General features: G+C 40.3%; 2 protein-coding genes across 3 annotated transcripts; one reads left to right on the plus strand and one right to left on the minus strand.

The window, feature by feature from the left end:
* The first annotated feature begins 2,386 nt into the window (after positions 1-2,386).
* LOC100695858 (peptidase M20 domain-containing protein 2) lies at positions 2,387-7,416 on the plus strand. Its single transcript, XM_005477115.4, has 7 exons — positions 2,387-3,007; positions 3,390-3,538; positions 3,666-3,808; positions 5,002-5,156; positions 5,470-5,596; positions 5,766-5,873; positions 6,021-7,416. Exons 1-7 carry the CDS (start codon positions 2,594-2,596, stop codon positions 6,155-6,157), a joined length of 1,233 nt encoding a protein of 410 aa, XP_005477172.1. The 5' UTR covers positions 2,387-2,593; the 3' UTR covers positions 6,158-7,416.
* Positions 7,417-7,607: 191 nt separating this feature from the next.
* LOC100534513 (gamma-aminobutyric acid receptor subunit rho-1) lies at positions 7,608-26,865 on the minus strand. 2 transcript variants are annotated; one of them, XM_025900922.1, is made up of 11 exons: positions 26,660-26,865; positions 23,003-23,212; positions 18,663-18,713; positions 18,469-18,575; positions 17,429-17,496; positions 15,940-16,163; positions 15,158-15,240; positions 14,421-14,561; positions 13,788-13,940; positions 11,331-11,527; positions 7,608-9,525 (listed from the first exon to the last, which is right to left on the minus strand). In XM_025900922.1, the coding sequence occupies exons 2-11, from the start codon at positions 23,107-23,109 to the stop codon at positions 9,223-9,225; spliced, it is 1,434 nt and encodes a 477-aa protein (XP_025756707.1). In that variant the 5' UTR covers positions 23,110-23,212; positions 26,660-26,865; the 3' UTR covers positions 7,608-9,222. The 2 variants fall into 2 exon arrangements, with proteins under 2 accessions (XP_025756707.1, XP_005477175.1); XM_005477118.4 differs by lacking the exon at positions 23,003-23,212.
* Between the last annotated feature and the right edge of the window lie 240 nt (positions 26,866-27,105).

Consider the following 27,105-nt stretch of genomic DNA (forward strand, 5'->3'; position numbering starts at 1 on the left):
CGCAAGTTTATTGCTCATCAGTAGGATCCAATTAAAATATGAAGCACCTTCACTTTATGAACTTCATGAACCTGAGATAATCTAAGAAGGTGCTATCAAGTGAAACATTTTCCCTTTATTATGACTTTTTATACTGGCAGATATGAGTTTTCTAATGAAGGCACTACCATATTAATATGTGTGCCGCACTCGTGCAGTGGACTGTAAAAACAAAGACCCACCCAAGTATTGTTTATTTCATGTCTCGTTTCAGAGGCACGCTGTCATCAGGAGCACATCCATTCAATTGTATCTGTCGAGCCAGCCTTCCTTTGGGGCATCCCGCTGTTGCAACGCCTGCATGGATATATCATAACTCATGCATCGCTTCAGTTTTGGTAGCTCAACCTGAAACATCCGCGGTGCTTCAAATTTGATTCAAGCGACACATCCTCTGTTCATCTGAGGCCAGATTATGTCATCGTCAGCCTGCGCTCCTTTGTTTGATCTGATGAGGATCATCAGTGGTATAAGTCCAAAAGCAAATCTTCACCACATGTTTCATTCCTGGATGCACAGGGCAAGATTTGAGGCCAAACACATGTGTAATCATGTGAAATCAAACACATGCTCGTAGGGCAAATCCCTAAATAAGACAGCGGACTGACACATGGGTCCCTCCCTCACTTAACTGATGCACAATGGAGAGTGTCAGCATCACCGGCGGGGCGTAAAGTAAGCTGACAGACAGGTCACATCAGGAGGCAGTCGTGGTGTCAGCTCGCTGAGCGCTGTTCAACATGTCTCCTCCTGTGACTGACAACTGCCCCCAATTAACCTCCAACTCAAATACAGACAGAAACCACATATATGTACACCTGCTCTCCTTCTCATTCACTCGCTGCCTCACACATATCCATACACACACCGACGTAGCGCGCAGTCTCTAGGCGTGTGTCAGCTGTGGAGCTTCGTCTTTATTCATACAGCACTAATTGACCTTGTTTTCAGGGGCAGATTCGCAGCTCATCCTCTGCAAACAAAAGCAGTGTTTTCTCGCTGCACAGTCGTCTAAATTACTGCAGGGCAATAAATGAACAAATAAATAACTCGACCCCCTGAGGCTCATCCGTGTTTGCTTTTTCGATAAATGTTCAGTTCACTAAATTATTCAAGTTAACCCACGAAGAGCAGAACATTGATTTTTTTTTTTGTACTTTCACTAAGCGGAAGCAAAAGGAGTCTTCTACCAAACGTCGCTCTGGGTCCCTCTAGTGTGGCAACAGAGTGAGTAGAAAAGCCTGTGGAGTGTTTTCTCTCATCTAATCAGTTCAAACCACACTGAGACCTCGTAACTGACTGGTATCGCTGGGCAATCACAATTTCCATTACAAGCAAAAACGGCAGTTTGGTTTATTGACATCATATTGTGAGAATTTTTTAACATTGTGGAATTACAGCTTACTTGTATCACGTAAATTATGAATATTCTGAATAATTTTAGATCTCCACTGATAATTTTGATTGATAAAAGCTATTAAGAGGAACATCCTTGGCACTAAATGGGAATTTATGCTCATATTAGACTCATTACAATTGTATAGAGCATTTTAAAAATTCTGGTTCACTAATTTTTTACTATATTATATCTACACCTGTAAAGGTGCTTTGAAGATGAGTGGAACAAATTCAGAAATTCATCACGACATAAAAGTAGTCAGCAGTACTTTTCAAACCAAGCAGTGGTTTGAAAAGTATATATACACACATATCATCACTGTGACATTTTGAGTCATTTTGAAGCCTCAGCATTAGCGTCTTAATGCTGACATGTCTTTTTTGTTGGAGCCAGAGTGAACCATAATTGCACAACAGGGCATTGTAAGTAATCTGCTAACACTAGCAAGTTTTGGTAGCAAAGTCCAACCATAAACTGTATATTGGTGTTTGCAGCGCCTCTTGGGGCCTTAGGCAAAATTCACAGGATTCCCCTCCAGCCACTATCACCACTATCACCCCACCACCAACAACGTTCCTATTAAAGGAGAAGTAACACATCGCTCTTGTTGTCCTTGGGTTTTTTTGGTTTTTTTTTTTAAAGAACAGAATCATGGACACCACTGGGGACAGGATTAAGTGGATTAAGTTGGGTCTGCTCTAGTCTGTTCATGAGGGCCTGCCCACTGCAAACTTTGCACAATGATACTGGTGTAGTTTAAATTTTGTCTTAAAACTGTGTTGCAGACTGGACGGTCTGTTAAAGGATGGAAAAGATGCTCCAAAGTCATCAGCATCACAAACACAGCCGAGAGGTCAGGTTTTGTGAAAGCTCTATCTGCCTGTTTCAGCATGTGTCAGTCAATATATGGGACCACGTGGCCATCTGAGGGACTGCAGTTTTAAGCACTTAACCTGTTTGCGTTCATTTATTTAGGACATGTGAAGCCACAGCGGACGGCGCGTCCCTCTGGGTGATCCAATCTACCACCAGCCGAGAGCAAATTCATTTCAAATGTAGGCTACACGGCCTTTAATCAGCCAGCAGAGGGAAGCACATCAATGCTTCACTGGGATACGTTTCCTGTGTTTTTAGGAGTCCAGCTCTAACGCCTGCATGCTGTCGGGCGATATGGAGAAACGACAGCAGATGAAGGACGACCTGCAGCGGTGCATAGACGCACACAAAGACGAGCTGCACAGTCTGAGTAGAGACATTTGGAGCAATCCTGAACTCGCCGGTAACGAGAAACATGCGCACGACCGGCTTGTCCGCTTCTTCTCTCAGGACCAGACATGGACGGTCCAGAGTCACTACAAACTTCCGACCGCGTTCAAGGCCAGCTGGGGTCCAGTTAGTGGCGGGGTGGGGGACCCAGTGTTGAACGTGGGGTTCCTGTGCGAGTATGACGCCCTCCCGGGTATCGGCCACGCGTGCGGGCACAACCTGATAGCAGAGGTGGGCGCTGCGGCCGCAGTGGGGCTGAAGGCTGCTTTAGAAAACCAGACTGAGCTCCCAGTGCCTGTGAAGGTAACTGTCGCCGGGTTTAACGGACTTCAACAAGTCACACCATGAAAACCGAGTGCGACATACTGTGAAGCTGAAAAAAATCCCAAGCACTCCTTTAAATCCTCAGCTCTGTTTGCTGTGACTCAACAAGTGCAACAAATGTAATATGATGTGAATAATTAGTCTTATTTTTTTAATAATAGGAAATAAAGTTATATCTTTAGAATATGTTATGAATAAATGTGTCTTTAAGTGGTCTCATGTAGGGCGGGGGGAGATTTGTTACTCCAGTCTTTATTTAAAAGCGTTTCTGTTTTGATGAAAGCTCACATCTACTAAAAAAGAAACTAATATTCGAGTGAGCAGACCTCAAGTTAGGATATTCTTTTACTCTTTATTATAGATAACTGTTCTGGGAACTCCTGCCGAGGAAGAGTTAGGAGGAAAGATTGAGCTAATCAATGCCGGGGCCTTTGCTGATATTGATCTCGTCTTCATGGCTCATCCAGCTCAGCAGGATGCTTCGTTTCACCCTTGCATCATAATCGAAGAGTGAGTTCTTCTTCACTGCGTCATTTCAAATTCTTTTACTTTGTCTTCTCTCTTAATCTCTCACAACGAACACCTAACCTTCACATTTTTTCGGGAACTCTTAACCGACCGTGCTGATGTTACACAGGATGTTAGTGAAGTACTATGGGAAGGCGTCTCATGCAGCTGCATACCCTTGGGAGGGAGTGAATGCCCTGGATGCCGCCGTCCTGGCCTATAGCAACATCTCTGTACTCAGACAGCAGCTCAAACCAGACTGGAGGATTCATGGTGAGGAAAAGCTGTGGTAGGGTCACTTAAAGCTTCAAACTTTAGAAAACAAGCTTCTCATCTTCGATCCATCCTAGGAGGAGGCACAAATCCCGGAAGGAAAAAACCCCTCCTCTTTTTAGTGCCGTCAGGTGCCTCCTCATCCTTCTTTTCCTCATAGTTTATTAGCTCATCTAGCCGATAGCTAGCTCATCATTATCTGTCTGTCCATTCACAGGAATTGGTACGCCTCCTTCAGTAGAGGTCAGAACTTTCATACAATGATCACCTGATAGGTCTTCAACTAAATTTTGTTTGTTGTTTGTTTGTCTGTCATTTTAAAGGTGTTTTTCCATTTTCATATCATAACCTCCATGCACACTGCTTACAATTTCACCAAGTTCTCCTAGAATCATTAATATGGTTTATACTTTCACATGCTGATGTGTTCACATACATTATATAGACTATATGCATATTATATAATGCATAGTACTAAGCTACCTATACTTTACACCTGCAGGAGGTTCTCTGCTGTGGAAACACATGCCATGAAGCTCCCAGCATACAGTTTTTGTACTGATCTTAATGCCAGAAGAGGTTTGGACCCTGCTGTGTAGCTCTATGTGGTCTAACACTTCATGGCTCAGCTGCTGTGGTTTCTGCATGTTTCCACTTTGCAATAATACTTCTTAAATTTGATTGTGACATATCTAAGAGGGAAAAAATTTCACAGACGGACTTGGTGCATCCTATTACAGCACAATGCACAAATTCATTGGGGTATTTGGAACAAACCATTCTGAAACAATTGTTGGTAAAGGCAGACTGCATGCCGAAGTGTTTGATTTATACACTTGTGGCCATGGGACTTAAAAAAACCTAAATTTAAAGATTAAGAGGAGTGGCCCAATACTGTTTTGTGTGTATATATGCATAGACATTTTCATGCTTTTTTTAATGGCTGACCATGGAGTCATAATACTCCTGAACTCAGACACTTTGATTGTGTGGTGAACGTGTTCTGGGCATGACTGTTTGACATGTCAGTGGATTTTAATACTCATTAGTTTGTGCAGTGCGGTCCCCCCAAAGACAAGGCAACTTATGACTTTCTTTCTGTATCACACTTCACAGTATCCTGTGAAGTGTGATTGATCATGAGCCGGGTGAGCTGCTGCATTATTGACGTTCTGATTTTGTCTTTGCTACAGGCATCATCAAACATGGAGGAGAGAAGCCCAACATTATCCCAGCCTACACTGAATTAGAGTTTTATTTGCGCACCCCGTTGCTCAAAGACCTTTGTGACCTGAAGGCTAAAGCTGAAGCTTGCTTCAGGGCGGCTGCCGGAGCGACCGGTTGCCAAGTATGTTTACGTAAAAGCATCTTCAGTTTGCTTTCCTGTACGTTGGAGACATGTAGAAGCAGTCTATGTTGATATAGCAGTGCTAGAGAGTACTGCTGTTATATAACAATCCCCTTTTTTACCACATCTCCATAATTACTGTCCAAGTGCTGAACTTGTGTTACATAATTCATGATTACCTTCAGGCTCCTTTTCTCCTTCGTCTGCATGTGCTTCAGGCAGGTTACATTACTATGCATGCATGGCCTTATGTGCTGTTAAACATGACAGGCCAAATGTGCTATGGTCTTACATTTACTTGCATTTCCATTAGGTGGAGATCACCTCCCCAACCCCTACCTACTATAACATTCTACCTAATGCCACACTGGCAAGCCTGTATGAAAGCAATGGAAAAGCTTTGGGAATTCACTTTCCAGAGCAGCCAACCAGCTTCTGCGGTAAGCGTAAATGACAATATTATAAATCATTTCTGGCCCTGCTCTGTGCAAAAGAACTGTATACAACAAAATGTCTAACAGCAGAACTGTGATTAGTGTTTTTTCAGTGTTTTTGTTCACTGAATCGACATTGAACCACTATCACAGTGAATTTATAATCACCTGGCAGGTTCTACAGACTTTGGCAACGTGTCATTCATAGTCCCTGGTATTCATCCGTTTTTCTACATCTGCACTGATGCATTAAATCATACGGAGGAATACACCGAAGCAGCAGGTATTTTGGCACCTGGTTTTTGGGAACTGATGTTTCTTATAATTAAACCGAATCAGACTGTGATAAGAGAAATTTAGCCATCATCTCTTTCCTGTTTGTCTGTTTAGTTTCTGTTTACTCTGTGCTTTATATTTCTTACTCTGCCAGGAGCTGAAAAGGCCCAGTTGTACACCCTGAGGACAGCCAAGGCCCTGTCTATGACAGCTGTGGATGTAGTGTGCTGTCCCGATCTGCTTAAGAAAGTGAGAGACGACTTTAGACTGGCCAAACTGAAACAGAAGTGATAGAACTCCCTCATAACACTGAAATTAGAAATGCATATAGGAGAAATTATAAGGCTTAAAGTAGGTGCTATATATTTTAAGCTAAAGATCCTTGAGCGTAAGAGAAAAAAACCCCAACAATCAGATGGTCCCCTATGTCCAGGCACTTGGTGACAGTGAGAAGGAGAAACTCCCTTTTAACAGGAAGAAACATACAGGAGATTCAATATCAGGGAGGAGAAGAATCAAAACTGTGAGAAAGAAAAGAGACCAAACTGAAAGCAAAGGATAGAAAGAAAAAAGAAATGTAATCACATGCTGTAGTGCATCACTGGAACTCCTCCAGCAGCCTGAGCCTATTGCAGCTTAACTACAGGATGATTCAGGGTCACCTGATCCAGCCTTAAATATAAGCCTTATCAAAAAGAAGGTTTTAAGCCTAATCTCAAAAGTAGAGAGGGTGTCTGTCCCCCAAATTCAAACTGGGAGCTGGTTCCACAGAAGAGAGGCCTGAAAGCTGAAGACTCTGCCTCCCATTCTACATTTAAAACTCTATGAACCACAAGTCTCTGGTAGGACAATATGGTACTATGACTTCTTTAAGATATGAAGGACTTTGCATGTGAGGAGAGGGATTTTAAATTCAAGCGTGAGTTTAACGGGGAACAAATGAAGACATCTAATATCTTTCTAGTCTGTGGTAATGGACAACATGAATAACTGATGATGAGTTTGGCATACACTCACAGTTTTACACCACGAACCTCTAAATAAAACAAGCCTAAATGTATTACTCTATCCACGGATAGCCCTATTGTACTTGATTGCATGATCATACTACCTCTCTCAGTCATTGAGATTTCTAGGCGTACTTTCATCAGCTACACAGCTTGATAAAAAAATCTTGGCTCTCAAGAGTGGGCCCAGATGGGGTGGAAAATCAGGTTATGGACATCTTTTTGATGCTTTATCCTTTTCTGCCAGCTTTGATGCGGTGATGCCTTTGTTCGCATTTTTTTTCACTAGAAGATGGCGCACAAAGTTTAAATTGACACCTTCGGGATGTTGCTTAGATAAAAAAAAAACAACAAAAACATGCTTCAGCATATCCCACTCTCTCACTTTTCTGTGAGGAAAGCCTTAATGTAATTGTATATGTATATATCCTTTTACACACATGTGAGTGGTTAATGGCATTACATAATATGCAGTGTATATGATTTGTTTTAAATGCTCATCAGCACTCAGACATGTGCCAGAGCGAGAAGAAAGACCTTGGAGCTGTGAGCAACCCAGTGACTAATAACAGTAAAGGCTTATCCTCCAGGACTGTTTAAATATACTGTATAAGTGAGCAGAAAAATGTGATTAAAATAAAGGGATCAACTGTGTTCAAATGATCTAAAGTGTTGTGTGAATGTGTTTTAGGTTTTAAGCATCTCTCTGTTTCTACGATGTTCAGCACTCAAGCTCCGATTTTCAGAAACCAAAACATTTATTAAACATCTTCCCATACATGACAGTTTTAAATACCTGTAATATTTTTTTAAAATATCTTTTGCCTAACAAAGTATAAAGTTGTTTTTAAGCTGAAAAAGACGTTAAAACTAGCAACTAACAGGTCACAGCGAACCTCAAAGCCTCACAACACCAAACAGAGGAGATGAGCTTCAGTTGTATTTAAAAATAAAAAGAAGAAACATTAAAAAATAAAGAGTTAATATCATAGTCGGTGCGTGGGACTTCTAAACATACATTTTTACATTTGTTGTTTTAATAGACTGCATTACTTTGCGTTTTTTACTCAACGTTGTCAAGTCACACAAACAGAGCGCAGTAGCTTGACATCAAAATAACTGCATTGATACAAATTTCACAAGAAAATTGAAGCTCAACTGAATCATATTAACATGCTGCAAAGGAAACGTGGAACTTCAAGAATAAGCTCTGAATTAGCCTTTTTTTTAAAAATAAAACATTTACTTTAATTCAGATGTTTATTTGCTTTCGTGCAGAGTTGGGAGAGTGGGTTGATATCACTTTCATGTCTGCAGTAAATATGAAGCTCTAGTGGCTGAGCTGAGCACACAAGACTGGGGAAAAGGGGGAAGCAGCTGGGCGAAATTTGCCAACCACTACCTCAAAGGCTGACTAATTAACAACATGTAATCTGTTTTTTTTAATCTTTATAAAAATTGACATTCTGTTGGGAATTTAATTGCCAGACTCTTTCTTGCCTCTGAGCGTTAGCTAGGCAGTCATACCGGTAGAAAAATAGTAGGACTTCTGAGCATTAGCTAAGCATTTATACTGGTAGAGAAATAATAGCACTAGTCCCCCTATAAAACCAGGCTTTTAACTTGCTGCAGTTATTATAGAAATGCTGGTAGCTTAGCACTGGACAGAAACAAGTATCTTGGCTGTTTAACCTGGTTAGGGTTTTTATGCTAAGCTAACTGGCTATTACTGGATTTAGCCATATATTTAATTACAAGTATGAGAGTGGTATCAACTTTCTCACTACTAGATAACAAACAAACATATTTCTCAACATGTTAAATTATACCTTTAAATATTTTTAGTCTCTTATTGATTGTCAGGTGTAGCTCATAAGAAGAGGAAAAAGGATCCGTCTATTTGCTGGCAATGCTAGCCAATGTCAGTATGTTTTCAGTTCACACTTTCGGTGTTGAAAATGTGCTTGTTGTCACTGCATCTAGAACTGAAAAGAAGTAGTTAGCCTGAAGAGTGACACAAGTCCATGTACGTGCATCTCTGCGTCCTCAGGCGACAACAGCATCCAGACATCTTTCTGTCACCAGAACTATAGATACAGCATGAAACCAGAGAACTGATGAAGTGACAATATCGATGACTGTCCTGTTTGTTGGTCGCTCATATTTCTTTTTTAATCATCGGTGTTAAGTGGCTGGGTCAAGAAGGCAATGGTCACCAATCTGTTAGTGGTCTCCATGCATCTCATGCGCAGTTTCTCTGTCCCAAACACTTCAAGTGCAGCATCATCTTTCCTGAGCTGAGCTCCTGCTGTCCCAGCATGCACGAAACAGCATTTCATGCATCACAGGTTACAAGTAGATGGACCAGTAGATGATGTTAAAGAGGATGTAGGCTCCAGGAAAGACGACCCTTGAGTACTTGTCTATGGCATGGGTGTCTATCCAGATGTTCACGTAGCCTCTAGATGCCTTCACCTGGCCTGTGATCTGTGGGTCGTTCAGTGCCACTTGGGCCAAAATTCGTTCCTGGCGGCCCCCGTTTTCTGGCAACCCATAATTTCCTGTGATGTTGACATCTGTGGACCCATATCCAGTGATCTGGGGGTCGATCATCATTTCATCAGGGTTGCCAATGCCGCATGTACATGGAAGCTAGCGAAAAACACACGAAGAGTTATGAATTACAGTAGACTTTCTATCATTATAAATAAGTGAATTCCTCCTATATGTATGATTGTCTGCACACTCATGGCCTTTAAATAACTTTGGTAGGAAACATTTATGGAAGGATGTTTGTGCTGGAAATCTTCCTCAGGGTACGTGGGCAATTTGGCTCCATATGCCGCAGCAGTTGGCAGATGAAGAATACCAATATAGTTAAAGAGCTGTAGTCCCAGAAATAATTTGCCATAGCCTTGAGAGCAGCTTAAAGTAAGCCAGTTAAGAAAATATATCTGTTTATTGGAAATGCATATAAATTATTAAATCATGTTTTCATCAGTTTATAATTATTTTAATATGGAAAATATTTCAGTATAAAATTCAGGTCAGCCTTATGAGTGTCGACTTAGACGAAACTATTAATACGTCTCGTAAATGTCTCCATTCTTGGTTTTATTAACTGTCTTATTTGCAATAACCATGTACCAATAACAAGATTTAAATTAAGAAAAGTAGAACATAATTTTACAGATTGGTAGTACAATTAAAATTGAGAGATATTAGGTGTATAAACATATACACAAAGTGCATCTCTTCAAGGTTGTTAGTTGTGCGGCTCTGTAACATTTCCAGCTGCTACTTTTGACACTAACTACTAGTCTGCAGTGCCCGTTCAATGTCCATCAGTGTGTCAAAACAGAAACCCTTCATCTTGAATTTCAATTTGCATTTTGGGGAAGAGGAGGAAGTCTCAAGGAGCACTTTCTCCAGCAATGCCAATTGAAAAGTTGAGCACACTTATCTTTGGCCTTGAACATTATAGACTCTTCCTCTGAAAACAGCTGCTTGGTCTCTCAGACCCAGCTCTCATCGATATGATCCTCTAAGTGAAATTCTGTTCATTTTGACACTGGTGTTCACATTTCGTGCCAGTTTAAGGTTCGTGGTGAAATTGCAAACCTGTGTCTGTATAATTTGTCAGAACAGACTTTCGCGAGTGATCTAAAAACAACCATGCTGGAAACAGCTTTGCTCTTTAAGGTATGATTGGCCAAATTGAAATAATTTTCTTGTCTGAGCAGAGCATTTTGATCACTTCTTGTAAGCAATGACATATTAGATTCCCTTATTTATGGTCATGAGGGTAATGTTTTGAAATGGTCAGTTAATAAAGTAGTTAGAATGAATATCAAACAGGTAAGCAGTTACAGTGCCTAACCTGTCATAAAACAAGAAAACACATATTTTAGAATTCTGTAAAAAAAACTTGTTTAAAACTAAAAATTGTATTATTATTTCTCAAGTAAGTAACAAATTTTTTATACCCAAATCTGAGCCAGCACACCAGACTTTAATCAAGTATAATATTTTTAAAAACTAATATTTCTGTTCAGGAATGCAAGCAAAATAAGTAATTTGAGACTGTAATTAAAAAATAATAGTGTGCTTTATTACTCTAAATTTGAAAATGAATGGATAACAACAATAATTATATTTTAATATTAACCCCTAAATACATAAAAAAACCAAATTTGTTAAGTACTGTTTTAGGTTGTAGCTTTCACAGCTTATCCCAAAAAAGAAAAGAAATTTGCATCCTTACACTACTTCTAAAACTAAAAAAATGTGTCAGAATAAAACATGCTGCTGCATAAGTCATTACACAGATGTGGTGAAGATAAAGTATCTGTGTAAAATTTGTCAGTGTGAGCCATTAAAAAAAAATCAAAAGTTAAGTTTGTTCTTAACCAGAGGCAAAGTCACAGGAGGAAAAAAAACATGAAAGGAAGACTTACTCTCTCCCTCAGCTTCCTCTCTTTCCTCTCCTGTACGGTGGAGAGGTAGTTCACCGCTGCGTACTCTATCACCGATAGGAAGACAAAGACAAAACTGACCCAGAGGTAAATGTCCACAGCTTTGATGTAGGAGACCCGAGGCATCGAAGCATTGACCCCGGTGATGATGGTGGACATGGTCAGCACGGTGGTGATGCCTGAAGGGAATCGAACAAAGTTTAGGCACAGCTGTGTTGCTATTTAGTCTCCCACAGACTAAATAGCTCAGAAATGGTTACATTTGGGGTGTAATAAATCTGAATTTCTATGTTCACTATAGACTTCTTTTTTTTTTTTCAAATTTGGTGAGATAGTCCACTAATAGCTTCCACTTTCACAGCAAGGCCAACATTAAAAAACAAATCAAACCGACCCGTTTAAATTCAACCTAGAACTTACCTACTCACTGTGAAAGCTGATGGGAAATTGGGGGTCTGGACCCCCTGAAAGGATTTGAGATGATTAGTGACGAGGATGAAAAATGCACTAAATATCTTCCATAAAAATTTTCCACTAGTAAAATTTGTCCCAGCTCAGATAATTATTTCATAATACTGTGAAACGTACGATGATTCATGCTTTTCCTAGGCTGAATTCTAATAACCCGGCTCAAGTCAGTTTTTTCTGCTAGCACCACTTGGCTTAAATTGGGGGTTTTGAATCAAACGTCTGTCGGATGGATTGCCAAGTCAGCGCTAAACTCCCTGTATAACTTCACTATCAGCTAAAGATTCAGAGTCTTTAGTTTCTTAATAAACTCTTCTCGTGTTGGTGGCTGGTTAGCTAGCCTTACCATGCTAACATGCATAGTAAAAATGATACGCAGCGTTTAGCCTAGTGTTTTCTAGCATAGCTGATAACTCTTTGCTTCGAGAATGAAATGGAAATTGTACTTATATGGTACATTTGCCACTCTCACTGTGCTTACATAGAAAGAAGTACCCACGTACAGTTTAGAACCTAACATGCCTAACATGCAGATGTAGATGATGGAGCGAGATGGAGGCAGATGACCTGCTGTGGCAAGCCCTAATGGGAACAGCTGAAAGAAGAGGGATGATCTTAACATGCATGTCTTTGGATTGTGGGAAGAAACTGGAAAGCACCAGTAGAAAACCCACTAGGAGACGGGGAGCATGGGGAACACGCGAGCTTCACAATCCCCAGCCAACCAAGAGGTTCAAACAAAGAAGCTTCTTCTATTATTTAACAGTGCCAACCACAGCATATACAGTACTATGCAAAAGTTTGGCTCATTGATTATTTTGCTAGGAAAATGAGAAATAGATATAGTAATTTATTGAAATATGCAAACATACATGGAAAGATGGCTGTAGACACTTATCGTTCTACCTCTTTCCTGATCTCCTCTGTACACTGACAAAGATTTGATCCAAAAAATGTAAATTTAGATTCATCACTACATAAGACCTGTTGCCACTGATTTTTAGTCCACTTTGAATCCACTTTAGTCCGTTGTGTAATTTGCCATACCTCAGCATTTTCTCATTGTTTACCTTTCTTAAGAATTTTTGACAGCGACTCTTCCACTGACATTATTTCTCATTAAGCTTTAGCAATAATTCACGTGTCACGTCTTTGCAGGATATTTCTTCTGTATTTCCATATTTCTTTTCCGTTGACTTTCAGATACTGTTCATCTGCTGTAGATAGCTTTTTAGGCCTTTCACGTCTTCTTTTCTCTCCTCACATTTTTTAAGGACACACTGCACATAATGCCAAGGTTAGCCAAGTTTCCACCACTTGGCTCCTTGGGAAAGACTTGGTTGGTGCAAAAGATACTATTCGATGCATGTCAAGCTGTCTTATCTTATGGAGATTTTTCAAAGACTCAGTTAAATAAATGGGAACAAATGATGTGTTTTTGCTGCTAGTAACAACGTGCCTGAAGGTATAAAACTGGTCATTGTTAAGCGGTTCAACAAACTACAAAACATTCCTCTGAAAATGTTCAAGCTCAAGGAATTTTTAAAAATGTCCTAAGTGCTGAAGACCAAAAGAGTTACGAGAAAGTCTGACTCCTTTGAAGCAAAAAATAAAGAAAGGAAGGGTGGCTCAAGTCTTTTGCACAGCACTATAAACATGAAAAAAAAACTCCAACCCAACATATTGATTTACTTCATCATTCATTTTGCACTTTATCTCACATGGTTTTAATATGGCAAGAAATGAAGGTCATTTCATTGGATTTCTGGAATTATCTAAATTACTGTATTAATATATAATCTAGTGTGTTCATTTGTATTTTGCAGCTTATTAGGTGTTGTTCATTGTTCTTTATTTTATGTCTTTTTAAATAATCAGTGTTATAAATGTGGGATAGATCTCAGTATTTTTCATGTCTAATTAAAATAAAAGTAAAGTATAATAATAGTTGATTTAAGTAGCGCGGCGTACCTAGTGGTACCCTGGCGGGGACAGCCCTTCGGTCAATCCAGAACGACACCCAGGAGAGCATAACCATGAGAGTAGCAGGGAAGTAAGTCTGCAGCAGGAAGAAGAATATGTGGCGCCGCAGGGTGAAGTGGATGTACAAACGATTGTACCAGCCTAGGAAGAAGAAATATCACCATTATTCACACATTGTCATACGCTGGCTGGCATATATACCATATCAGCACTTTAAGCAGAGGTTCTCAGCTATTCTGGCAAAGAATGATAGGACACCAAATCCCTTTTATGCTTCAGGTTGCTCTGGAAAGTGACGTATGATAATCAAAAGGCTGCCAGGCTCTCAGTGTGGCTTTCTAGCAGCATACAAGTGGTTGGCAGGAGTCTGATTCATTTTGTTTCGCAGTAAGGATTAAATATTAGTGTAGTCGTTTTGGTGTATAATTCAACGGACACCGTTTTCTTGTAAGGAAGATTTGATCCTTTAGCTGAAAAAGGCTTACAAAGGGAAATTAGAATTATTGAAGTTTTAATTCAATTGTGATTTAGTTTCGCATGCATTACGCGCGTTTGTCGCATTTACATAATCGGTTTGATTTCGGTCTGACTTAGAAGTAGGCGGGTTGTGGATTACGGTACCTGTGCTGCTGTAGAAAGCCAGCTTGGTGGTGGTGTGAAATTTCTGGATGAGGAACTGGGACAGAGATATTCTGTCGTCTGTGTTCAGGGATTCGTTTCCTTTCTTCCAGTATAGCATCAGGTCGTCATCTGTGTACGCATCTGCAGAGGAAATGTGAACAAACCAAATCAGGACAGATGACGTAGGGCCGAAGAAAAAAACCCCACAAAAGAAACATGACAAAGGTGCCAACTCTGAAGTCCCAGTAGCTTCTCGTAGATGCTGAGAGTTTCAATTACAATCCTAGGACTTTCCCAGACTTAGCACTGGTGAAGTTATGGGAACGCTCAAAGACTTTCAAGGTTGAGACTTCATAAAATACAGTGACATTTAAAGAGTTATGATTTGAGACGGGATATGAAAGTAGAGAGAGCCAATGTTACAGACGGCTTGCAATTTATAGTGCAATTTATTTAGGTTTTTAGGGGCGCAAAAAACCCCTAAAACACTGCACTGAATATGCAGAAAAAACTCATGTATAAAATATGCCACACTAGGCATTAAGGGGTTGAATCTTAAAAATCAATACATGAAGATACAAGAAGATGACTTTAACCAGAAGCCAATTGAGCTGCTAACCTATTAGAAAACTGTTAATATGGACCAAGCATCAGAAAATGAAGAGAAAAGATTCCCAGAGAAAATAAAAGGTGTGTGTGACAAACATGTTTGGCCAGATTCTGCTGAATTCACTCACAGCTCTCAATCTCCAGTGAGCAGGTTTGGGTGTCCAGGGGAAAGCGGCTGAGATCCATGTTGCACATAGCAGTGACTGTGACTCTGCAGGGAAAACAGGCAGGACACATCAGAGGAGCAGGAATGTCAGCTTCAAAAATCTCCATATCCAGGTTTCTAAAGTTCAAACTCAGGCTGGTTCTTTTGTGCATCATAATGAGACTCTTGACTTGACGTGTCCCTTTTATATAGCCGTTTTTGAAAGAGCATTATTAAAGATGTTTTTTTTTTTCCCAGGTTCCTTCTTATACGGTCTCCCACTGGAGTGTTGTTTGAGTTCTATCCACTCTCACACTTGTTTTCTCCAATTTTAATCAAGTGTCCTTATGCCGCGGGGTCACTGGAACACAAACGGGTTTAGAAATGACTTTCCTGATTGAATAGAGGTTAAAAAAATGATTTGACTTCGTCTCCACTCTGCCACGCTGATTAGAATAATCAAATGCTGTTCCACGAAATGCTAATGGACCTGCTGGGATGTTCCACACAGGAAATCAAAGGCGACCTTTTTAGAGATTTTTGTATGACCTTTCTTATATCTTGTTGTGTTTTAAGGTTGTTTTGTTTCTGTCTTTTTGGAATGAAACGTTTTTTATTGTGGTGGTTTTCATTATTTTCATTAAGCCTTCCTTTCACTGTGCCTATTAAAATATAAAGTGCTTGCAAAAAGCACTTTCAGGGTTAAAGGGCTCTCAGAGCGAGCGAGTCTTTCTTTGTCATGTTAAGACACGCCGTGCAGTTTACCTGAGACTGTAGAGCACATTGCCATCAGGATAAACCCTCAGCATGACGTTGTCGGTGGTGGTGTCGTGGATGAAAGAGCGCTTAGAGTGAACAAAGAACATGTCAGGAACCCAAATTTTCTTCACCAGGCGACTGTCGAAGGTCATGCTCTGGTTGTTGGTGCTTGGAAAGGAAAGCCGCTCGTCCTTCCAGTAATGACGCAGGTACAGCGTCATGGTAAAGTCCTGCAAGGGAAAAAGAAACTAGAGTGTTATAAAGTATTCAGATCTTCACTTTATTATAAACTATATGTCGTGCTTTGCAAAGAAAAGTCTAGCATTCGCAGTCAATCTTGTGTCCCCTGCGAAAAAGTAAGTTATGATGCTGTTTGACTGATAATAATGATGATCAGTGTGTTGGTCACTACTTTATGGACAGTTTACATGGTTTAGTTCGATGTTTCCCAACATAAAGGTCACAAAATAAGTCCATGGACTCTTGAGTTAAAATAAAAAAGTGAGTATTCATTTAATCTGTGCCTACTTTTATCATCTTCCTGCTCTCACCTACCTTCATCAAACTCGGTAAAACTTCTTTAAACTGATTTAAGACGTGGCAAGTGATAATATCGCCGTAATTAAGGAGTAATTAAGGCATATGTTTGAGTAGAAAACAATTCTAAAGAAGAAGAGCGAATTGTAGAGGGTCTAGATATGAGAATGGTACAATGTAATGGTATGCTTTTAATGTTATTCTAAAGGAACAGCAACATTCATACTGATGAGGTTGATGAGGTGTTGCTAGTGTTCCTCGTCGCCATCTATGACAAAAGAGAAGTGCTAAAGCTGCTCAAACACTGGTTCAGTGGTTGTGATGAGAGGTTTTGAGAATGGCATGTCATTAATGCTCACTTCACTCAGTAAATACTCAGCCGTGGCATAGACTGCTATTCTTTTTTAAACTCCTGACGAGACTAGCATGTGAAAAATAGGACGTGTTAACAAGATTAAAAGTTTTAAATAACACCACGGCAATATTTCTCTTTGAAATTACGCTGCCAAGAAAGCAGCAAAAATAATAATAATAATAATAATGGATTGCATTTATATAGCGCTTTTCGAGGCCCTCAAAGCGCTTTACAATTCCACTATTCATTCACGCTCACATTCACACACTGGTGGAGGCAAGCCACAGTTGTAGCCACAGAAGCGAGGCTGCCATATCGCGCCATCGGCCCCTCTGGCCATCACCAGTAGGCTGTAGGTGAAGTGTCTTGCTCAAGGACACAACGACCAAGACAGACAAAGCTAGGGATCGAACCGGCAACCTTCCGGTTACAAGATGAGCTTCCCAACCCCCTGAACCACCAATAAAAATAAGTCTGCTCTTATGGAAGACAGACAGTGGTAGTGTTCCTCTGCAAAGACAGGGGCCAAAGTGCACCTACCTTAAAACTGCACTCGGTATAACACCTGAGTAAATGTACTGCATTGTGCAGCATCACGCTTACCATGTCCACCTCTGAGATGGTATCCAGACTTTCAACCTGAACATCTACACCAACAGGAATCGGGGGACCTGAAGGAAAATGGCATCATATAAGAAATGCATTAGTGCTGACATCATTTTTCAGCAAGCAAAAAGTGAAGATTACTTACTACGAGCAAGAAATCCTAAAGAAAAATGAATGCACTAATTGAAATAGGCAAGGACATGGTTTGTTTTTTCTGCCTGCTTATGGATGTGACAGCAGGTAGAGCAGTTAACATGCCCACAACCATTTTTTTCTTGCGGAAACGCAGCTTCTAACAGGAACCGTGGATCTCACACACACAGAGCAGCCGCTCATGACATGATGGTTACAGTTTGGCTCCGATTTCTTCTTTTGACCTATTTCAGCCTTTGTGCTCTGCATCACCACGATCATCCTCCACCAGCGCACAGATACAATCAGGTCATAACAACGGCTCAAAGCGGATCCGGCGGTGAGTAAAATACAGCGCGAGCTTTCCCTTCTAGATGTACCTGCTGGTTAAACTCGGACACTGCCAAAAAGGATTCAGCGAGGGGTCATCTGGTGTTATTTTCAGCAGCAGCAGATTGTTGTGTGATTAAAAGCGGTCTGACAAAAAACAGCGCGTGGCTTCCTTCTTCTTCTTTTTTTAATTTATTTACTTTTTCGGTTAAATAGGGCACTCTCATATTATCTCGACAGACAGATGCATAAAGAGAGCTAAAAAAGACATAAAAACATAACTACTTAGTGTATTTTCTGAAACAAAAGCCTGTGTGCCTTTATTTCAACATAATCCTAAAGAAAGCTGACATCAAATCCCTCTAACATGCAGCGAAGCAAAAGGAAATGTGTTAACACTCTGGTGATGTGAAGCACTGAACTGGAAAAGGAAACTCGCACAACTTGAAAGGAGGTTGTCAGTCAAGAGCTTAACGTTCACAAGGCAGCCGCACAGATCTTATTCAGCTGCACTTGATGCACAAGGATACTAATGTTATCTCTTTTTCTTTCCTAATTAATTAAGAGCTTCTGACCTCCAAATGCCGGTCTCATGGTGAAATCGTGATCGTCTATTCTCAGGAGCTGCTCAGATTTTGTCATCAGAGATTTTGTCATGTCTGGGCTTCGCTTGTAAATTGGGCTGGAAAAAACAATAAATACACAATAAACATGTGGTTACACAGATTTGAATGCTGAATATAACACAGAAAAGACTTGTACAACTTACCTTCCAGTTTTGTGACCTCCTCCGCCATCCATCCTGGTGTCTCTTCGCAACCTGTTCCATTAAAATAGATACGCAAATGAGACCAGCTTACGGCGCAGTAGAGCTTAAATCAAAGATATTGTGTTGCTTTCTTTTGTTTTACCTTAGAAATTCAACCTTTTCCATTTGTGGTTGTAAAATCACATATTTATTTAAATACACTGAGGAATGCTTCGTGGCATTTCTGTGTGTTACTTTCGAATTCTATTTTTTATTCAGTGTCTGGGATGATCAAAGGCCAAATACAGCAGAAAGTGTGTTTGAATATTGAATACCAAGAGGCAGACAAGCAGAAAAGCACCCTGGGTATATTTTTCCAGATTTGGTCTTTGATTTGCTTTTTAATAGTGTGGAGATTTTTTAAGGTTTGTCTGTCGTAAATAACACTTTTAAATATGGGCGACAAAGAAAAGCAAAACATTTTGCCTTGGTGTCTGTAAAAATTAATTTAAGCATTCTTCGCCTCCTTTTTTTTTTTTTTTTTTTTTTTTTTACAGATTAAAAATAATAATAATAACGAGCCAATAATGAAAACCATCTGTCGCCACTATCCATGTCCCTCCACCCCACCCCCAGCCTAAATCTATGCTGCTTTCACGTGTTGTTTTGAATCTTCTCCATTCCTAAGGAGATGTAGTACATCCGGTTACGTCATGCACATTTCATCTGCAAATCACATGAGGGCAAAAGAGCATTTGCCCATCACATCCAATTTAGAGCAAGCCAGCTCTTTTCTGGTGTCACTTTTCAAGAGGGCTGCCTCTGTGTAGATGTCTTTCAGGCAGCATATTCAGTCCGCACAAACACACACACACAGAGCGAGGGAATGATGAACTCCAAAAAACCATAAAATGGATTAATAGAGTAGAGCATGCTGTGACAGACAGAGCCAAATCCCTGTGACAACTACAGACGTGCATTAAGGAAATACCACAGAGGAAGAGAGAGAGACGGAGGAGAAGCACAAAACAGAGAGAGAGAGAGCACACGAGCAAAATGAAACAGTGAGAAGAGGGTTTCCATCGCTCCTGGCTCCAGCGCTTTCATGGGCAACGGGTGCTGGGCCCTCCTCGTGTGCTTCTATCCAGCAGCTGGTTCCTAATCCTCTTGGCAGAACTGCCTCTCCAATCCTTTCTCTGCCTGCTGCCTACGCCACACAGCCTGTCTGCACACTGCTCTGCTCTATGGCCCCACATTGTTTGCTTTTTTTAATGTTTTTCTTTTTATGTTTTCTGCCGCCGCGGGCTCGCGTACGCACATCACTGCAGGGTTTGCATCAGGGTTAATGGGCCACATTTCTGTGGCGGTCGTTCTGGACACATTTATGTATGCCGGTCCACGAGGGCAGAAAGCAGAACGAAACATTAAAGTACAGAAGAGGGCGTTCAAAGTTTAAAGAACGATTCGTTCATTTACATTTGAAAAAAGATTCACAACAACTACTGAACATTTGCCGCTAACGTCTCAGAAATGAACCGCTTTACTCTTGGCTAATAGGCTAGTTTACTAATATATAAGCTGAACTTCTAGGATATTAAACATTTTTTAAAAAAGCCCAACCAGTCAGCTTTAACCAAGCATGTAGCTACTAAATTTTGTCTTTGTGCGGCAAGGAGTGATTCTTTTTTCTCATTAAAGCACTTTTTTTCTTTCCAAGGAATCATCAGAGCGACCATTAAAATTGATCCTTTAAACCTCATGAAGGTTTTTTCTCAGATCTTTTCTTATGTTGGGACTCTGCTGTCCTACACAAATCCTCCCCCCTCTCCCCACCCCGCAGCTCATCCTCCTCAAGGCGGCGAGTGAAGAAAGTAAAACAGTTAACACTCCCCCACAGCCCACGCCAGCAGCGCACAGACGCTTCTGCGATTTCACACTCAAGAGAAGAGGAGTGGAGTGATGAGAAACACAGAGAGAAAGGGTTTGATTTCTAAATACGCATATGTGATCCCCCTCCCCGCATACACCCCCCCCCCCGTGCTAGAAGAGAAATGGGAGATTTACATTTGATTTGTATTCACAGGCTGTGCATGTCAGAGCAGAGAGAGGACTGATGCGAGAGGACTTTTAACAAGTTCGGGAAGAAAACAACAAACAGCGAAACACAGATGTGATAAAGAAGACGACACTGGCATTTAAAGATTATGCAGCGGCTTTGAGCCAGTTGTGCTTCCTGTCTTTTCCAGATTTTCCACAGACGATTACGATTGTGCTCCTCTTGTGCTTAATGATCTTCTTAATCATCTCGGGGCTCAGAGGATCACTTTAAATGACTGGAATTTCATCGTGGCTTGTTTACATCTAAAGAGGCAGCAGACACTGCCTCCAATAGCATCACACACGCTCGCTTACTATCCTTTAAACCGAAGGACCACTAGGTGTATCAAAGACCAGCAGATACATGTCAAGCTTGTTTATTTCACTCAGTTTTAATGGAGAGCCGATTGCTGTTTGGCGTCGGCTCTGATCTATAAATATCACCAGTTATAGCATGAAAAATTGATACTGTATCTAAAGGCTGGGGGATTATGGTTTGACAGGCTTTGTTGAAAATATTAAGTGGATGCAAATCATTCAATGCTGATAGCATACAGTTTTGCACTTTGCCGCTTGGTTAAATCTTATCTTTACCAGAGATTAAAGCAAATACAGTTTCTCAGCTGGGGAAGCTCTAGGCTAAAGTTGCTTATATTCTACAAGAAAAGCATTTATTTGTAAAAGCTACACTGGAAAACAGGTCAATCTGCACTGGTCATTTATGGGGAAAACTGCATTTATTTGCATTAGAAGCAGCAAAAATGTCAGGGGTGTGCGCTGATCAGAGTCTTGCTTTCTTAGGGTTTTAACGCCATCTGAAAGTGCTCAAATAATCTTGTAGTAGAGCTGAAAGATGACTTAATCAACCGATATCATAATTTCAATAATTATTAATTTCCTAGCCATTATTTACAAAAGGTCTTTAACATATTCAGCTTCAAAATGTGTTACGAAATCTTACGAAATAGCAAACTGAGTATTTTTTCTGTTACTGAGTGGGCTCTTGGATGGCTTACTTCACCAAAAAAGCCATTTGAAGATATAATCACACTCTGCTCATTTGAAACACTTTTGCCGGAAATTTAAACTGTTGCTTTTCAAATACATGATGAACATATTTCAGAATGTTGATACAATCTTTTTTTTTTTTGCTTTCATTTGAAATTAATGAGTGAAAAAAAAAGATTGTAACATTTTGTCAAAGTGTATGATACTTTGTTTATTTCCTACCAACCCGATTCATTCCAGTTTAAGTGTATCTGAAGTGGAATAAACACCTGTACCTCTATATTTGCATACTGATAAAAACATGAAATATTCTCTGTGGAGCTAAACCAACATGTGAACTAATCAGGTACTTCACCGACAGGTTTATAATCTGCAAGTATTGCCAGATTTAATTACTTTTTTTTCAGGTCATTCTTTAATTGTTACTTAGAGCCTTACTTTGTCTGTAAAAAATATTTAAAATTATATTCTTTTTGATAACACTTAGATATTCTGCTTTCTAAATACCTGACATCGGCTTGGAAACTACATTCAAAGATTAAAAGATCAACCTCCTGTGGCTCAATTTTGATTTTAGTGTTTATGTTTTGTAGTGTGAAGGTCACCTTTCTTCAGCTACGCTACACAGCCAAACTGCAAAAAACAAAAAAAACAATGCCTGCTGTTTAAATCACTGATGTCAGAGCCAGTTTGATCAATACGGTGCAGAAATGAAGCGACTTTATTGATTCCCACATCTAGTTCAGTCCTAAAAAAAAAAAGGTGGTAGTGGGGTGGGGAGTGGGGGGTAAAAGTCTAATCCAATGGGTGCATTGACAAGGCAGCAATTAGCCTAAATAATCACCTGAAAATGAAATTGACTACAACTGCTGCCGGTAGGGAAAAACGGTCATTAACTGATCTGCAGCATTTGCGGGGCAAGAGAACACAGCATTCACCAACAATACATAAATAGATGTGGGGATTTAGGTCTCCCACTCTATCCTCTCTCCAATCTGCTGTCTGAAAAAAAGTCTATTTTCGGAGGGGGGAGGGAGCGGCACAGGTGACACAGGAAACAGTGGACAACACTGTGTGCACCTAAAACAAAAGAAAAATGAACGAGAATAAAATGAAGTTCTTAATGGAAAACTAAAAACTTCTGCAGATCAGTTTCTGTGCACATCTTCCAATAAATAATTCAGTTGAATCCTGCTGAGGCAATGCAATCAGTTTTTTTAAAAAGCCCTATATATTCAACACCTTGTTGCTGTTACCTGCTTTGTTTGTAGGTTTCCAGCTTGTGACCTCTCGACTGAACCATCTTCCCAGCTGCGCCCGCCAGCCAAACACAGAAGAGCACAAACGCCGCATCCACCTGCATGGTTCACATTCCCCAGAGGACGGACCTCTCCTGTCAATCAGAATCCACTCCCCTCCAGGGTTCGGAGCACTCTGCCTTCCTGATACATTCCCTTCTCCAGCGCCTGAGCCGATAAGAAGGAGAAAAACAGCAAGAGAAGCAGCGGCGGCGACAGCAGCACACTGGGCTATTCTACGGCCTGAGTGGAAAACATCCTACGGTGCTTAATCTGCACAGTGGGAAAAGCAATTTTGACTAAACCCATAAATCCTTGAGCGTCAGATGGTACAGATTTGATCCCTCCAGCGGCGGATGTGCCTGCCTCTCTGTGCTCTGCTGCTCTCAGATACCCTGCACTCTGATGTGCTCTACTCCACTTTGCAACGCCCAGAAACACCAATTCTCACAGTGATGCAGTGTGCTCATTTGTAAGGTCAAGCTTCAGAGATACAGAGGCATAGAAACTGAGAATGAAGAAGCTCTGAGGCTTACCAGCTCCTTCTGGTGCTGGAGTCTGATTTTGACACTTTTCCAAAAATGCATTTCTGCTTGATGCTTTTTGCAGGATTTTATGAGGTTTCATGACGGGTGAGTGATTTTCTTCCATCCTGCTGTGGTGTCTTCTTTTTATATATATATATATACATATATATATATATATTTTTTTTTTTTTTTTTTTTTTCCTCAAGAGACACAGATATGGGAATATTTTTGGATGTACCCCCAAAAATAATTACACAGGTAGATATGTTGGCAGATCCAGCAGTAACAATGCCAACAGAGTTCCTCAACAAGGAAACTTTAAATCCACATCCTTCAGGTTATATATAATACAGAATATATTATATCAGTAAAGCTAATTATATTTTTATTATTTACCATGTTTACAATCAGTGATTTGGTCCTATGTGTTGTCTTAATGATAATAAACATAAACGCTATACGTATCTGGTAATGACAGCATACAACATTAAGTCTAAGCATCAATCGCCTTCAAAAAAATGAAGCCAGCTGAAAGTTCAGTGCTTGTGTTTATTCAGTTTAGCAACACACGTGCGGCTGCTTCGCTATTTATCTGTCAAAACGTGCTGTCCGAGTGAGCCAGTCAAAAAAGGCCTCGCCGCTGACGTCACCATCCGCCCGGACATGTGTCCCCTTTTCTTTTTTTCCCCCCTTTTGGCTCTCTGAACAGTTGGATTATAAGATCACGAATTTGGGTTAGCTCCATCTACGTCAATCTAAAAATTGGTGTAAGTAATGTTAAGCATGGTTTGTTTGAGATTTGCAGATTTATTTTATTTTTTTTACAGTAGTAGTGCTGACTGAGCAAATGCAACAGCAACCTGCTGCAAAAACTGACACAGACAACCAACACCCAGGCATACAACACTAAAAAACAATAAAATCCATCCTTCTAGTTAAGCTTGAATCAAATTACAGCTTAACACCACGATCAGAATTTTGATTTCTTTTTAAATCGCTGTTATTATATTCTGCGAGGTTTTTAAAGAGTGAGTTCACACCAAATTTTGGAAAGATGAAAAACATCACCGCTCGTCGGCGGAGAAAATCAGATTATTGGGCTAACTGCTGTGACTCTTTGGTTTATATTTGTATTTTAACAGAGCCATGTTAGAAGCTGAATAATAAAGTCTGCCAGCGCTGGAGAAATTATTCTTTAGTCCCGGAAGACACACTTAAGACTTTTTGTGAAAGTTTTTCTTAGTGGTTCTGAAGTTTTAGCACAGCATGGCACTGCATTAAAGATGAATCTTTCAGTTCATTATCAAAGCTCTGATTTTTCCATAAAATTCAATTACAAGGCTCAGTGGGATGTTTTCTGTGTATATCACTTGTACATCTTTACTACTTCTTTTCATTTATTAGCCAACATGTATAGCAGTACAAATATATCTGTGATTACGCATCTGATAACCCAATAATAGGCATGACATAGTTATTAGTTAATGAGTGATGTCAACTATCTGCAGATATGATGACATTTGTAAAAAGCTGCATATCTGCTGTATAGAATCATTTTTGCACTTTAAAACATGGTGCCATAAAGAGCTAAGGCCATTAAAATGTTTCTTATGTGTCAAAAAGATGGTTTTTTAGCACAAGGGAAGGGGGAGTAAAAACAAAACACACAAACATACACACACACGACCCTCTGCAGCTCAAATTCAGACCAAATCCAGGAGTGGGTGATGCAATCATCTACATGCTGCTGAAAGCTTACTCCCATCGAGATAGTAACTGCATTGTGAGGATTGCCAATTTTTGATTTCTCAGGTGCATTTAATATGATTTAAGCTGCTGCTAGTGAGAGAGGAAATACATAAAACATAAGCAGACATGTCCATCATCTCATCGATTACTGATTACCTGACAGACAGGCTGCGGTATGTGAGACTGAGCAGTACAGGAGCTACGCAGGGGCCTGCGGCGTCTCCATTGCTACTCACGTTGTGCACCTCAAACTTTTAGCACAACTCTAGGTCATTCCATCTACAGAAATACTCCGACAATTCAGCAGTGGTTGGAAATGTTAGTGATGGGCAGGAGGAGGAGGAGTACAGAGCACTAGGGGAAGGTTTTACGGATGAATCATCTGCTTCTCAATGAGAATAACATCAAAATAGTGATCGACTTCAGTATGAAGAGGACGGCTACACGACTCGTGTCTATCCTGGGACAGGATGTTGATGTTGTGGGGGAGTACAAGAACCCGGGCATCCACATTGACAACAACAAAAAAAAAAAGGGTAGGATGAGAAGGCTCTGTTTCCTAAGGAAGCTGAGATTCTTTGATGTGTGCAGCAAGATGATGGATCCTGAACCATACACACCGCCAGACAGGAGTGGAGCACATTCTCCAAACAACAATAAGAATGCATCATCATTTCAACTTCTGTAACAAAATCTTTTCCAAAAAGTATCTTCTCATTCATTCATTAAAGAAACTGTCTTGGAATTGCTCTTGGCACATACAAATTTGTCTTCCACATTCTCAATAAAGGAATAATTTATTATCGTTTGTTTTTAATTATTTCTATCTCATAGGTCCCTGTAGAAATGGGCAACCTAATGTGAGCTTTCTGCATTAATTAAACAACCCCAAAAAACGAGCTCTGTGACTAAATCCATCAATATTTAGAATTTCCTTCTCTACAGTAAAAAGGTTTTCCCACAATAAATTCACGCACCACTGTGCAATAGGGGTCTAGATAACAATTTTTACTGTTGCATTAATATAGCATCCATGAGTGTCAGTCCCTGTTAAGACTGATATTGAAAGACTGGAATATGTTAATCTGTAGTATGACATCTATTTTGCGTCATGAGGGGCTGACATATTTTTAAACTGTTATTTATTTTTTTATTTATTGTGGAAATCGTCTTCGTTCCCATGGCACAAACAGAGTAATAACACCAAAAGCAAAACTATCAAACTAAAAATATCAGTGAAATATGGGTCAAATTGCTATTTTAAAGCCCCTTGTTGCACAGACTTTCACAATAAGTGATTTTCTTCCAAACTGGCACAGGGGATTACAGGGTATCTTACCTCTTCCACCCCTCTGCTCGACCCACATACAAGAGGTCGCTGTGCACCGGTCACACACAACATTAAGCTCCTGTGCTGGCTGCAACATCTGTGCCTTAATGTAGCCACAAGCTCTTAAAACACTCCCACGTGTTTACGCTGTGCCTATGAGTGCTGGGTTTGAACCCTTTTTCTTTTTTTCCCTGCGCTGCAGCTCTGTCACACTCTATCCTTAACCAATGAATAATCGCCGTTCCAATTATTGCTCAATTTAGCCCTGAATTTGGTCTGTCAGACTGACAGCTTGCTCGTTTTCTCACACTTCATGCAAAATGTCAAATAATGTGTCCTCTGTTAAAATCTTAAAGGTGATCTGGACTGCACTGCCCACCTGTTAACGCCTTCCTTTAGAGTACGATGGGCTGGATTTGTGCCTGAGAGGCAATGATGAGGGTGAAATCGTGCTA

The sequence above is a fragment of the Oreochromis niloticus genome, linkage group LG19 (assembly GCF_001858045.2).
Source record: "Oreochromis niloticus isolate F11D_XX linkage group LG19, O_niloticus_UMD_NMBU, whole genome shotgun sequence".
Classification (NCBI taxonomy): domain Eukaryota; kingdom Metazoa; phylum Chordata; class Actinopteri; order Cichliformes; family Cichlidae; genus Oreochromis; species Oreochromis niloticus.

Excerpts from the sequence above, each read along its gene's own strand:
- LOC100695858 (XM_005477115.4), top strand. The coding sequence starts at position 2,594 with ATGCTGTCGGGCGATATGGAGAAACGACAGCAGATGAAGGACGACCTG. Across the intron at positions 3,809-5,001 it reads ACCAGACTGGAGGATTCATG|GCATCATCAAACATGGAGGA; the intron begins GTGAGGAAAAGC and ends TCTTTGCTACAG. Across the intron at positions 5,597-5,765 it reads GCAGCCAACCAGCTTCTGCG|GTTCTACAGACTTTGGCAAC; the intron begins GTAAGCGTAAAT and ends ATCACCTGGCAG.
- LOC100534513 (XM_025900922.1), bottom strand. The coding sequence starts at position 23,109 with ATGCAGGTGGATGCGGCGTTTGTGCTCTTCTGTGTTTGGCTGGCGGGC. Across the intron at positions 17,497-18,468 it reads CATGAGACCGGCATTTGGAG|GTCCCCCGATTCCTGTTGGT; the intron begins GTCAGAAGCTCT and ends ATTTTCCTTCAG. Across the intron at positions 14,562-15,157 it reads CTCACTGGAGATTGAGAGCT|ATGCGTACACAGATGACGAC; the intron begins GTGAGTGAATTC and ends TTTCCTCTGCAG.